The sequence below is a fragment of the Coptis chinensis genome, chromosome 1, assembly GCF_015680905.1.
Source record: "Coptis chinensis isolate HL-2020 chromosome 1, ASM1568090v1, whole genome shotgun sequence".
Classification (NCBI taxonomy): domain Eukaryota; kingdom Viridiplantae; phylum Streptophyta; class Magnoliopsida; order Ranunculales; family Ranunculaceae; genus Coptis; species Coptis chinensis.
Window position 1 is genome coordinate 42,735,568 of NC_141456.1, and position 14,942 is coordinate 42,750,509.

At 38.1% G+C, this 14,942-nt stretch overlaps 1 protein-coding gene across 4 annotated transcripts; it reads right to left on the minus strand.

Moving 5' to 3' along the window:
- Nucleotides 1-6,829: 6,829 nt before the first annotated feature.
- SRS (Seryl-tRNA synthetase) lies at nt 6,830-14,452 on the minus strand. 4 transcript variants are annotated; one of them, XM_086601933.1, is made up of 9 exons: nt 14,100-14,451; nt 13,902-13,995; nt 13,674-13,822; nt 13,493-13,585; nt 10,929-11,108; nt 10,089-10,255; nt 7,731-7,865; nt 7,552-7,645; nt 6,830-7,333 (listed from the first exon to the last, which is right to left on the minus strand). In XM_086601933.1, the coding sequence occupies exons 1-9, from the start codon at nt 14,424-14,426 to the stop codon at nt 7,058-7,060; spliced, it is 1,515 nt and encodes a 504-aa protein (XP_086458059.1). In that variant the 5' UTR covers nt 14,427-14,451; the 3' UTR covers nt 6,830-7,057. The 4 variants fall into 4 exon arrangements, with proteins under 4 accessions (XP_086458059.1, XP_086458080.1, XP_086458073.1 ...); XM_086601954.1 differs by having other exon boundaries at nt 13,902-13,998; nt 14,100-14,239; XM_086601947.1 differs by having other exon boundaries at nt 13,902-14,007; nt 14,100-14,239.
- Between the last annotated feature and the right edge of the window lie 490 nt (nt 14,453-14,942).

Sequence of the window (14,942 nt, forward strand, 5' to 3'; positions counted from 1 at the left end):
TCAAAGCCCATTTTTCTCACCTTTTTCTATATGTATCTATATAAAGGAAATATAATAGGATTTTGAGACAACTTTGAGAGATTCATTTCTTGGGTATTGTGGGAGCTCTATTGAGCTAGGGTTTGAGTGAAGCCTCTTGTTCTTGATTCTTGTTACCTCTTATAAACTCTCCAATCTTTACTATAAAGGAAACTCGGCTCTTGTGTGGATGTAGGTAACATTTACCGATGAACCACCTTAAATCTTTGTGTCTCTTTGCATTATTTACTTCCATATTTATTGTTGCTATGAATTGTGATGATATATTAGTGGTTTTGCTATGTTGAGTTTGTTGTAATAACTACTAAAGTCTTGGGTGGGTGATTTTCTTGGTGTTAGCTCCAAGTTGAAATCATGTGGGATAGAAAGTAACTAGATTGAGATGTGACTTTCTAGTTAAATCTCCCAACAAGTGGTATCGGAGCCACGGTTTGAATCATTGGAACAAAGTGTGTGAGGAAAGACTCCACCTTTAGTAGAGAGGCTAGGTGTTTGTAGAAATTCCTCTGAGAAATTCTCCACCGTTGTTTTGGTTCAGTGGGAGTCATGACGACCGACAAAGGAAGCTACAAAATAGAGAAGTTTGATGTACAAACTTCGGCTATTGGAGGATGCAAATTGAGGACATACTCTATCAAAAGGATTTGTATGAACCTTTGATGGAAGAGAAGCCAAACGAGTTACGAGCAAAGTGAATGGGATTTGCTAGATAAAAAAACATTGGCGACAATTCGATTGAGTCTCTCAAAGTCGGTGGCCTTCAATATTAAAAATGAGAAGACGGCAACGTCTCTCATGAAGGCATTCACGTGCATGTATGAGCAACCTTCGGCCGCGAACAAGGTCTATTTGATTACTAAGCTCTTCTCCATGAAAATGTCGGAGAATGATTTCTTCAAAGACCACTTAAATGAATTCAACCAAACGAAAGACCAATTAAAGTCGGTTGAGATTACATTTGATGATGAAGTGAGAGCGTTGGCGTTAATGGGACAAATGCCTCTAAGTTGGAAGGTTACGATTGCGACTATTAGTGGCTCGGCGGGAATGAATAAGTTGAAATCCGACGATGTTGTTAGTATGATACTAGCGGAGAAAATTCGAAAGAGTTCTGATGGGGCCTCGACATTGGGTTCGGCTTTGAGTACCGAGAGTGAAGGGATGCATGTGCACAAGAGTCGTGGTAGATCGAGAAATAGAAAGGGGATAATGAACTCGCATACCCCTAGTGATGAGCCTAGAGATGATAGTATCATTATATGTTATAATTGTGGTTTGCCTGGCCACTATAGTAACCGATGCCAAGCACCAAGGAATGACAACTACAAGAAGAATCAAGAAGCTAAAGTAGTTGAAGTGGAAGATGATGCTTTGATATGTTCGATGGAAAACAATAAGGAGTCTTGGGTTTTAGATTCCGGCGCATCATTCCATGTGATCTCAAATCGAGAGTTCTTTGTGAACTACACAAAAGGTGACCTTGGAAAGGTCTTTCTTGGTGATAACCAATCTTGTGCCATTGTTGGCAAAGGTGATGTCCGTGTCATGTTGAAAGATAGGACATGGTTATTAAGGGATGTTCGACACGTTCCGGATTTGAGGAAGAATTTGATTTCGGTGGGTCAATTGGCTAGTGAAGGATTTGTTACAATCTTCACGAGGGATACTTGGAAAGTCTTTAAGGGTTCTCTAATAGTCGCTAAAGGCGACAAGGATGGTATTCTCTACATGACCGTACACGGGTGTGGGTCGAATGTTGTGGCAAATGGCAAAGAGGATCCAAATGTTTGGCACTGCAGACTTAGTCACATGAGTGAGAAAGGAATGCAAGTCCTTCACTCCACTGGTAAACTCCCGTTAGAGTCGACGGACTTTGACTTCTACAAGAATTGCATGTTTGAAAAGCAGAGAAGGGTGAGTTTCCAGGAGATAGGTCGAACTCTGAAAGCTAGGAAGCTTGAGTTGATTCATATAGATGTCTGGGGCAGGGGCCAGCTAATGTCTCTTCACTTGGCGGAAAGTTATATTTTGTGACTTTCATTAATAACCATACTAGGAAGGTGTGAGTCTATTTCTTGAGACACAAGTCCAATACCGACGTGGAAGGCCATGGTTGAGAATGAGAAATGCTTCAAGGTGAAGAAGTTGAGATCCGATAATAGTGGAGAGTATGTTGATTCAGGTTTTGAGAAGTATTGTGCTAACAGTGGCATCAAGATAGAAAAGACTTTGCGAGGGACACTTCAGGAGAATGGGGTCGCAAAGCGGATGATTAGAACACTGACAGATAGGGCTAGGTGTATGCGTACACTAGCAGACTTGCCTGAGCAATTCTGGGCAGAGAGTGTTAGCACAGCAACTTACCTGATCAACCGAGGACCGTTACTACTTTTGGATTTCAGGATTCCAGAGGAAGTGTGGAGTAGGAAGGATGTGAACCTTTCCCATTTGAGAGTGTTTGGGTGTGAGTCATGTGTGCACACTAGTGAACAAGCTAGGAGTAAGTTTGATGTCAAGTGTACCTTCATTGGATATGGCGATGATGATCTTGGTTATCGTTTTTGGGATGACCAAAACCTGAAAATTATTCGAAGCAGAGATGCCTTGTTCAGTGAGATGGTTTTGTACAAGGACAGAAAAGAAGCACAGCTCGTGGAGCCGGTTACAGACAGTGACACTGAGTATGTTGAGTTGGAAGGCTATTATATGAGTCGTGGTGTTGTGGAAGTTCCACAGTCAGATGATGATAGTAGTGACTCGGGTGAAGAGACTACGCCACCAAGTCCATCTTCACCTCGTGCACTAAGGAGGTTATCCAGGCAAATTATATCGAGCATGAAGTATCCTCCCTCCACCTATTTATTTACTGATGATGGTGAACCTCATTGCTATGGTGCGGCATTGGAGGTTAGTGATGCTAGCAAGTGGGAGCTTGTTATGCATGATGAGACGAAGTCCCTCGTCTTTAGTGTCACTTGGGAGTTGGCCAAAGTACCCAAGGACATAACTCTACAGAGCAAATGGGTGTATCGAGCCAAGGAGGAACATGAATGTTCCAAGAAATATTTGGCAATGATATTCTCCCCAAATACTTTTCAGTCAGTGTTTAGTATTGTTGTAGCGGAAGGTTTAAATCTTAAGCAGTTAGATGTGAAAACTGCTCACCTCCATTGTGACCATGTTGAGTAGATTTACACGCGACAACTATTGGGTTTCCTACGAAAGGATAGAGAGAATATGGTGTGCAAGCTGAGAAAGAGCTTGCATGGTTTCCAACAAGCCCCTAGGCGATGGTACATGGTTTGCACGCACCCGGATATATCCCATACAATAGGAGTTGCTTGGAGGTTTATATCTAACCTTGGCAAACATCATTGGGAAGTAGTGAAATAGATATTGTGTTATTCATGGAGTACCACGGAGACATGTCTATGTTATGGTAGGGGTGTTGTGAAGATGAAGTTGAAGTGTTCAACTTCGTCGGGTCTTCTTGCTTAAAGACCATCTTGGATGAGCCGAGTGTTTCATTAGTAAATTGGATTTGGATTGAGTTGTTACAATTGAGATGTGATGTGCATGTACAATCTCAAAGGTTCCAAGTGTGAGATTGTTGGGTTTATGGAACCGTCGAGCTTTGCTTCGATGTCCGACCTTGTTACTTTTAGTTTTCAGTTTGGAGAAGAGGGCGCGACCCACGCTCAACCATGCTTTGGACAAGGCTCGTCATAATGGCGACACTATCGGAAGTCGGTAGCGACCGAGCTTCGCCATGCCTTGGTCGCAGCACCTCGCGGCTCATGCCTTAGAATTTTGACAGATTTCGAAATTTCTGCCCAAAGCCCATTTTTCTCACATTTTTCTATGTGTACCTATATAAAAGAAATATAATAGGATTTTGAGATAACTTTGAGATATTCATTTCTTGGGTATTGTGGGAGCTCTATTGAGCTAGGGTTTGAGTGAGACCTCTTGTTCTTGATTCTTGTTACCTCTTATAAATTCTCCAATCTTTACTATAAAGGAAATTCGGCTCTTGTGTGGATGTAGGTAACATTTACCGAACCACCTTAAATCTGTGTCTTATTGCATTATTTACTTCCATATTTATTGTTGCTATGAATTGTGATGATATATTAGTGGTTTTGCTATGTTGAGTTTGTTGTGATAACTATCAAAGTCTTGGGTGGGTGATTTTCTTGGTATGAGCTCAAAGTTAAAATCATTTGGAATAGAAAATAACTAGATTGAGGTGTGATTTTCTAGTGAAATCTCCCAACACTTAGTATAGTAAATGTTCTAGTGACAAATTTTATGATATATAAGGTTGATTACACGTCATTATTTGATATCTATCAGATGAGTTTCATTGTTTCCACATGGATTGTTTAAGCCAAATAAGTTTTGAATTTCTTTAGCACTAGTGACACTTGAAAGCTCACTCAAACATAATTAATACATCATCTGTTTCAGTTTGTATATATGGTAATTATACGTTTTATCTGTCCAGTTTGTTTAACTTCATTTTTCTTGTAGAGGCAGTACGTTATAATTTTTCATAAACCTGTGGAGCAGGGCTTGGAAGTTACATCTACTTGTGTGTCAGAGTAACGAAATGGAATAAATGTTTCCATTTTTTTTTTTATTTTTTTTGGTAATCAACATATATTAAGAAGCAGACCCATTCACAACATTAAGTCTATCGCCTTCCAAAGAGTTCATCAGCCATATTGGTGGTAGCTGAACCCATTCACAAGGAAGTTGAAAGTTATTTATATAACGACTGTCACAAGATGTTAAGATACTTTCAACTTTGTTGAAAGTTATTTATATAACGACTGTCACAAGATGCTAAGATATGTTCAACTTTGTTGAAAGTTATTTATATAACGACTGTCACAAGATGCTAAGATATGTGCAACTTTGTTTTCAGTACGTCCTACACAGTTTGTAGTGACGTGATCAAAACAACCAAAAAATGTTAGTGCATCATTGAGAATGAGCTGTGATGTCCATAATAGGTTCGTATTCTTCCGCTCCAAATTTTTTTTTTTTTTTGGCTGCCTAAAGACTTGTCTCTATCTCTATATTATTTGAAGTGAACTGCCTACACCAGCTGATTCCTTTGAGTAATGTTCGACATACTGCCTCTTTAGAGCATTTGTCACATCCCTGTTCTCTTCCTACAACAATATAGATTCCATTAGTCTCTTAATACATAACTATAAGTAGATTTGGCTCCCTGTTTTTTAAAACTTGCGTCAGTATTGAGTTTAAGGTAATTTCCTAAAGGGGTTTCCACTTTTGAAATTTTTCTGGGGGAGTGGATAGGTATGTGATTTGCACCACCTGCAGGGTGGCCCATTGACAATGAAACTTGAACTTCTAAAATTTTTCTGGGGGAGTGGATAGATATGTGATTTGCACCACCTGCAGAGCTATGTTATCAATATCGGATTAATCGTGTATCGTAAACCAATTAGTTTTTACCGATTTTTTTACTTTTTCTCATCGAACCGATTTAATCACTGAATTGACCGATTAATCGGCCGAGATGACTGATTTCTCACTAAACCGAGAAAAAAAAATATTGAAAATACTTAAAATTAACAAATTAGATTCTTAAACCGTATTAATAATAATAGAACCCAATCAATACACAAAGCTAAGAGTTTACTTATTTTTCCCTCCTTAACGAAAGTTAAATATACAAATTATTGTATTATCTTTATAATAAATATTATCGCTTCTCAATCCTCTTATTTCTTTAAATATTTAACGTAATTTTTGTGTTTTATATATCTGTAGTATTCTAAAATTGAGCTAGTTAGATGTGATTATGAGAATTTGATATTTTTTGTTGTATCTCGGATCACTGTTTAGAAATATTTGTTATGATTATACTAATATATATTTTAAAAACTATCAAATATATACATATGATATAACCGATTAAATCACAGATTAATCGCATATCGCTCCTTGACAGATTAGTTTCGAAAACCGATTTTAACTGGTTAGCTGCAGGGGCATTGACAATGAAACTTAGACAAAATTCTGCCTGGTGCTGTACCTGGAATGAAAATATGGCTAGAAAAATGTTCAGTCTTCCACAATAAATATCCACCAAATAAACGTTTCCATTTGCTACTGTGGTTATTTTGACCAGGGAACACTATAATGACAGTCACGTACGGCAGAGACAAGCCCACATGGGTGTTCCCCACGAAAATTCTACATCACTAAAACACATACTGCCAGGTGCAAACCCATTGAGCCATTGTACCGACTCGATGGTTCATCCAATGTCTTCTTCTTTGATGTTATTTGATAATGCATTTGGGACCATTTCGCCTAGCTGTGAGAATGGTTGTTCTTCAAGTTCTTGACAAGTGTGTGTGTGGCAGCTATGATAGTAATGTACTATAGTAGTTCTCTCTGCTAAGGAATTAAAGGAAAACTACTACTACTGGAGTTTGCTCTAGGCCTATCAAATTCCGAGGGTCTGAGGTTCGAAGCATGCGAAGTTTGAGCCTTCAAAGGGAGGTTAGGAGTGATAACAAGAATCACAATAAAGCATTTGGATGGTATGTAATTAACTATACATTTGAAATTTGATTTATTTTAAAATTAAGCAATGCTCCCTTTATTTTAAAATTAAACATACATTTTTGTGGAAGGCGTCTACGTCAGTTCAAGCTGAGTAGTACGTAGTCCATTTTTCAGAGATTCGAACTCATTACGTCTATGATATATTACATTAAAACATAACAGAATTTTGGAAGACTGTCTGTGTCAATTCAAGCTAAGTAGTAGTTCATTTTTCAGAAAATCGATTTGAAGAAACATATATCTAATGTTAAAGTATAGGAAATGACCTAATAAAAAATGACAACAAATATAACACCAAAATTTTACACTTTCGTTCTTCCCTAAATTTTTGGTGGGATCTAAACTCATCACCTCATCACACATTTTGTGGCTACACTCCAAAAACTGGAAATAGATGTGAGCCTAATATTCATTTACGTTTTGGGCTTATACGGTCAAGACCACCCATGAAAGGTCTCAATGGCTCCGGAATGACAACAGAACCATCTTCTTGTTGGAAATTCTCCAGCAAACACACTATCATCCTTGGGACTGCACAAGCAGTGGCATTAAGTGTATGCACAAACTGTGTTGGACCAAAATTAGCCTTTCCCTTCTTAGGATTGGAGGACTGTTCAGAAGAAGGGCGAAACCGGATACCCAAACGCCTGCTTTGATAGTCTGTACAGTTGGATGCACTTGATATCTGTTATGAAGGAGTTCTGGCAACAATCATTTATACATGCAAGAGTAGCCAATTTGACATTTTTTAAACACTTCTAACGTTTAAAATTAAATGTTGGGTTAGATGTTTAAAATTAACTGTGTTTATCAATCTGGTCATTAACATGGTTAACTCTAAGATATGCACATGAGCCACCTGGCCAAGTAGTACATGCTCAATTAAATATCTCATGAACATACCTCCCCATATCGTCCAAGGCCTGGCATCCACGCCTCAACATCATACTTCCTGTAAGCAGGTGCACCCAAATCTCCTGACGCCATATCTAAAGTCCTGCAAGTAAAGAAGAGTCTTTATACCAAGAAAACGATGATTAAAAGTGAAAAAAAAAAACTATAGGGAATGTGAAACTCCACACTTGAAATGTAGTCCAAGTGAAGAGAACAGATCTTCTTCAATCTGAATCAGTTCCTCATGGTAGGTGGTACTGTCCTCTGGTCGACACAATATAAACATTTCCACCTTGCTGAACTGGTGAACTCGATAAAGACCCCTGGTATAGTAAGAGTTCATCAGTTTAGTCATATGATCATATCCATAATTTATCTTCATATCAAACAAGAAAGAATTAAGATCCTCTATACTAGTCACTAGGGAATAGAAATCTGCTATTCTGCCCCTTGTGGGACACAGACAAAAAGATAACCCACTTCCCCAATGGACCTGGGTTTCTCAGTGCATTTATTGGCATCATCCGGATAGGGGGAACTACTGCTGTAGTTAAAGACTTGATAAGCAATTCAAAATGTTAGCTATAGGTGCATAGATAGATTAGAGAGCATAATATAACTTTTCAGAAAATATAGAATGCTGTCGCATACCAGCATGACTTCAGATGCCAAATCACATAGCCCGTGATTATTCATTGGTCTTATCCTAAAGCAAAAGGTACCTCAACTTACTAGTCTAGATACAGAAGTAGGTCTATCCGTAACTGATTGTGAGATTGTTGACCACTGTAAGTTTCAGATCTTGGTCCAATTAGAGCAGCTAGCAGTATATATTATCAGAATAATGGGGAGTGTCCTCACTAATACCACATAGTTAGGAAGGATATACATATTCCTTTTTTTTTTCGTAAGTAACAATTAATTATATTGATAACAGCAGAGCTATTACATCAATACCCAACCCAGGTAACCAACTTTACCTGTAGTTGGCCCATACCTGTAGGAAGGATATACGTATCTAGTACTTCAAATCATGTTGGATATTTCAATCTCAATAAATGTTCTATCTTGAGGTTCTATTTTTCCAGTTAAACTATTCCATAATGGAGGCCTAGAGGGGCCAGTTGGCTGCAACTTGTTCAGAGAGTTACCCTATGTAACAATGTTTTGTGGAAACTGCTTCTTTTTTCCTAGGTCTAACCTTACCAAGGACCCCATTTAAAAGAAGGGAAGAAGGAAAAGTGCACCAACAGAAACACCAAAATCAACATAAAATTATAATGATAACAACATAAAATAATAACCCTGGTGTGTATTACAAACGTTTGGAGCATCCAACTCAAAATCAATTGGCAATGAGTGGAGAGGCCCATAAACTTATATACTGCTACACAAGGCATTAAATGTCCCATGTGGGACTATACAAAACATCTCAACACGTCCCCTCACGTGTGACGTTACTTAAGCTAGCACGTAGATTAACATACTTTGGTGACATGGAGTAAAGGGGCCCTTTGGGCCAAATTCAATAGCCTGCCCTGACACCATATTACATTATGGAGCATCCAACTCAAAACCAATTGGCAAGGTCTGGGAAGTTGTATACTGTTATGCAGGGATTTAAATGTCCCATCTGAAACTATAATAAAAATCTCAACAAAGTCCATCGTAATGCACTTCTTCCTCATATTGCTACCTAAAAGCAGCTGATACTAAATATCTATATTTTGTTTGATCGATAAAACACTATTTACTATATATAAACAGATAACTGCAGCGTGAGTGGTGATTCACACTACATAACCAAGTATAAAGTTACAAGTGATTTAATGGTGGCAAGGCAATAGATTCCCATCGTGTCAATAAATCTTCAAGTTTAAGATCCCTAACAGTGTGGACACACCAAAGACCAAACCCAAGACCACATGATTGTCTAACAACATAACATTTACGGCAAACTCTTTTTCTTTGACAAGGGTATTTTCAGGTAGGCTTGCAGAACTCTCTTGTTGTGCACCATCATACTCCAGAGTTCCAACTAAATGTAGGTGTTGGATCAATAAGAAAATATACCATCTAATACCACAGAACAAATACTATTGAAGTACGACTGTTTGAACTATAGATTCACTCCCTCTGACAGAAAGAGAATAAAAATGCCACTCTTTCAGTAAATAAGAAGCACTGATGGTAGACAAAATTTCAAAAGAACAAACAGTTACGAGCATCCAGCTGACTGACTGTTCACTTGTTCAGCTACATGACAATACAGGTGGCGATCCAGAAAAGAAACAATTAAGATTCAAGCATTCAATGACTTGTGCAAGTATACATCAAGCGTGTTAGTGGTTTATAACAGTGTAACTCACTCTTTTTAAAGTCTTCACTTTATTTATTCCACCAAAAAATGTAAGATCATCAATAGAACACAGAATCTTACCAATTTAAAACTTGTAAGACTGTAATAACTAGTTCAGAAAACAAAAAAGGAAATGCACAGAAGTCATAAAGAAGAAACCTATGATTACCCTCACAAGGTTGCTTACTTTGTTGCCGTGCCTGCAGCACCGGCCTCCGTGCGGAAGCAGTGGGAATAGGCAACATATTTCAAGGGTAGTGCTGAATCAGGAAGAATAGAATCCATATGAATTCCACCCACAGGAATTTCTGCAGTTCCAATAAGGCATTGATCACTGCCGTCAATGGAGTACACCTGTCAGAAACGACTAGTAACTTTTATATTTGGAGAAACAAAATTACAAAAATTCATTTCCACAAGAAATTTAGTATACTAAACTAGAAAAAAAAAATAGCTGAGAGAGCATGGTTTTAAGAACTGAACTGGACACCACCTTAATCAGGGTTAATGATGTTGGACTCAAAAATGAATTTGTTGTGCTGATAACATACAGTATCTGCCTTGACTATTGTAGCACATTCTATGTGATTATATACTCAGAACCACATGTCCATACCAGAGTAATATAACAAAATTTCGGAAGCACATGTCCCTTTGGAAGGAAAAGGGGGCAGGAAAAAAAGGCATATTCTTCTCAGGAAACTCCCTTTAGTTCCATATTATCAACTATAGGTTGTCCATGGGGTAGGAAAACATTGGCATAAATCAGCATTTTCATATAATGCCAAAGTAAACATGGTCCAACATGAACATACAATGCAAAGAGACAAGATAATTACTGATAGGGAAGAGGTACAAAGTATGGATAAGCCTTTCATACACTTGAAAGAAATTGTGCACCTAAGTGATCTAGTCAGAAACTCATACTATACGGCAAAGCCCATGGAAAGTGTAATATAAATAATATTGAAATGTTGCAAACATCTAAGTTTTCAAGAAATTAGAAACAATAGGAGAAAATACACACCTGAGTATTTGTTCCACGAGGTTGAAACCCACATTTTTCGACAACAGATGATCGCACAATCTCTGGAGTTATTAGAGGTGTGAAACCTTTCTTCATAACTTCTGAAATGGCCCAGTTTGTAAGGCCCATCTCCAGTAAAACAGCTTCATTTTTTAGGTAGTAGAATTTTGAACCACTTACCTGATAAACAAGCGAAGCACAAGACTTAATATCAGCACTGTTGAAACCTACAATCGAAGCAACTCCATTGAAACAAACTGGGACTAATTTACAAATCAAACTTGGAGAAGGATGGCTAACTATTCAGTGTGGATTACAACAGAGTATAAAAGTAATTACTTTTTCTATATTTCATACTAACCCAGATGTACTTTTAGTTAAGTGATGTACATGATTAGCTTTATTGTATCATCATCATTTCAAAATAAATCATTGCTATAAAAAAATCCAGGTTGTCATTGCAATAGCAGATGCAAAAAATCACCCTCTCTCTCTCTAACCCTGACCAACTGAACTAGGAAGCACCAGTGTTCCACACCATAAGAAAAAAACTATGGAGATGTGGTTCTGTCATCATGTCTCTTTGAGCTGTATCTTTGAATAACTTTGCACATGGGATTACTCACCCGACCAAAATATTCGAGGCTTTCTGAACTTGAACAAACCTAAACTAACAGTACGAACGGATGATGCGCATAAAGGAACAAATACCGCAGAAGATAATGTCACTGCTATCAAGGTTCTCAAAAAGCTAATACATCCCTTTGGTTGTGACATTTCCACCTGATTTCCAATAGGGTGATCCGATGCATACATCTTCCTCTCTATTCATCTTCCGCCTTCATCATCTTTCTTACTTCTGACGTGTATGACCAACACCACGCTAAATTTTTTGAGGTCCAACATGATAAACCAATAGTGTGTTTCCTTTAATTGTTAGTATGGAGACCTCTCCAAGTCCTCAAAGTCCTAAATCTAGACATTATTCAAAGAGAAACCTTTTTTTTTTCCAACGAAAATAATGATCACAGCATCATTCTTCATATGAAAGGGAAATCCATTTAACAAGGTTCTAAGAAAGGGAATCATGAGATATGCCACAAAATGTAGACAAATGCCAATGGGCTACAAGATCCATGATCCACGCATCACAACTAAAACCAAATCCCCATAGATATAGTCACTATAACCATTTCCCCAAGACCCACACTCCTAATAAGATGATGATATCTGTCTATCGCACTCTGCAGAACACAGAATCCTATCATTCCTCTCCTTCCAGCATCTGAGAAGAAGCAACGAAAGAAGCCTCAAACACCCAACTCCCAGCTGAGTAGCTGTATAAGAACGCCTCATAAACACCATGTACTAAATTAGGCTTAACTACCTACTGAGAGACGAAACCCAACATTTTCCCCATAGCTCTACCTTTAACAAACATTCAAGAAACATATGGTTCATGTCCTCCCCTTCCCTCTTGCACAAGATCGATCCATTAGAACATGCATATCACTTGAAGTAATCTACAGGGTATATCTCTCTTGAAGTAATCCGTTGAACCACAGCCCAGGGGCAGTTCTCATAGGTAAAGAACTCTTCCAAAACTTCTTGTAAGGAACCATGAGAGGATCGAACTTAGAACCCAACACTCAGTTGTCCACCTCCACATAATCTTGAGGAGACTACAGTGTGTTCAAACCCGTATCTCAAACCTCGTGTCACACGGAAAGATCCAGAGGGACGATATCCCCACATAACTCTTATGTGTTTTCATTTCTGTTCATGTAGAAGCTAAATTCCAGTCGGAGGGACAATTTTGATGTTTCGAGCCGCTTAAAATTGGTGTAATTTCCTAGCATTGGCATAAAGCGACTCTCAAAACTGAACAACCACGCAAAACAATTGCTACAGACAGTTCCCAAAACCCGCAAGGAAATCGCAGGAAGAAAGTTTCAGTTCCATGATGCCATTGAGAACAAAAAGATGAACAATGCTAGCCCGGGAGGCATACAGCTTAACTGTGTGAACCTTATCCTTCTTGGCAGGTAACTGGGCGTTTTCACACTGCTTAATGACTAGATGCGACAAAAGTGCCAAACAGCCAACTCTCTAGAGGTAACAAGCATGCCAAGACGCAAACATACAAGGTGAATTGTACAAAAATTATGTGATTGATTGTTCTACTGATACATTACCAGTCAACTTCTAGTTACCAAATCCCTTACTCGAAGTAACAGACTGCCTAGAAATGAGCCAATCTGAACTTCAATAAGTATTAATACCTTTTTCTTTTCATCGATTCAAGAAGAGCTGATACTGAAATACTATAAAATGATTGAAAAAATGTTTGAGTTGGCTTAAATAATCCTGCTTCGATTTAATGCCCCACGTACTGTTTTCTAGTATAAACTTACTGAAGCGCATCAGTCAAGAGTTGCCTTATCAAGTGCTTAACTTCCCACAGCATAGTCCACATCATATATATTCAAGAACTCTAAAGATTTAAAAGCTGCAAAAATGAAATTGAAATTAACTGATAACATGAAAAGGAGAAAAAAGAATACCTCAGAAGCTGCATCGAAATCAAAGAGGTCTAGTTCTTTCCCAAGTTGGAGATGATCCTTGAGAGGAAAGCTAAACTCACGTGGGCTACCGACCTACACAGTCGAGAGGAGGTTTTAAAAGGTATACAATCAGGGCTAATCACATCAAGAGCAGAGGCAGATAACATAAAATACTCATGACCATTTTTCTGAGTGCTGAACAATCCTCTCCTCCTATTGGAACATCTGGATGAGTCAAATTTGGTATACACTGCGCTTCCTGCTGAAGCTTGTCAGTAAGTTGAACAAGGTCTTCTTCCAAAGTTGCTAGTACTTCTTTCAAGTTTTTACCTGCATAAAGAATAATTTCAAGCACATTCATCTTTAACAGTAGAAAGAAAATATTACCAAAAAGAATTAAAAACACTACCTTGTTCAATATATTTCTGGCATTCAGATGGTCCCAATTTTCCTTTCATCTTATTCGCAACCACATTTCTTTCTCCACGAAGCCGTTCAACTTCCTACTGAAAAAACTTCCTCCGAGGAATCCTCAATTATTTTACACAGCTAATAACATTGTAGTAAGTCGAAATCATTTACGAACAAAAAAGAAAGAGCCCCTAACCTTCTGAAGACACAACAACTTATCACAAAGCTCCAAAACAAGTTCCAAATCAACATCAGCATTCCTATTCTTTATATTAGTAAAAACCTCCTCTTTATTCTCCCTTATCCACTTAAAATCAATAGTAGCTTTCCATTGCTTCTTTTTCTCTTCTTGGGCATGTGCTACTGATGATGAAGAGGATACTGAAACTGCTCTAACTACAAAACCAAGTGAAGTGGAATGTAAACAAGTATGGCTTTTTGGTAAATTTACAAATGAAGGGGTTGCTAGTTTTTTTATAGTTTGAAGTGTTGTTGTTGTTAAGGAATGTGAGTAAGAAGCCATTTTTTTTGTTTAAGGTTTTTTTAGCTTCACTGTTTTTAAGGTTGGATGACAAGATCAAAATATCGGTAAGGAATATCGATGCCTGAAATCTCGGTGCGATATTAATATATATCGGTAATGTCGCCTTTCTGACAACTTTCTAGAAGTGTCGGGTTTTTTTTTTCATCTTTATATAATGAAGCCTGCATGTATGTTTCTTTGTATACAATGGCGATGGAGTTATAATATTATATACAACCTGTTAAAGGGTATGGAGTGTTCAAGTATTACGTACAAAAGCGGCCAAGTATGCTGTCCAAGATCACAATCGAAAAAACAACACGAACCTAAAGTTTGTTCGAGTTGTCAAGGCAGAACATGAGCTGCCATTGGTTTACTATCTCATTATCGAAGCGAATGATAATGAGAGTCATAAGATTTTCGCAACTGCAGTAACGGACTTGCCGTACCTGCACTGGCCCCAAGTGAAAGAAAAAGTCCTGAAGTTCAAAAAATTGCGGAGTTTGCTGTGGAACA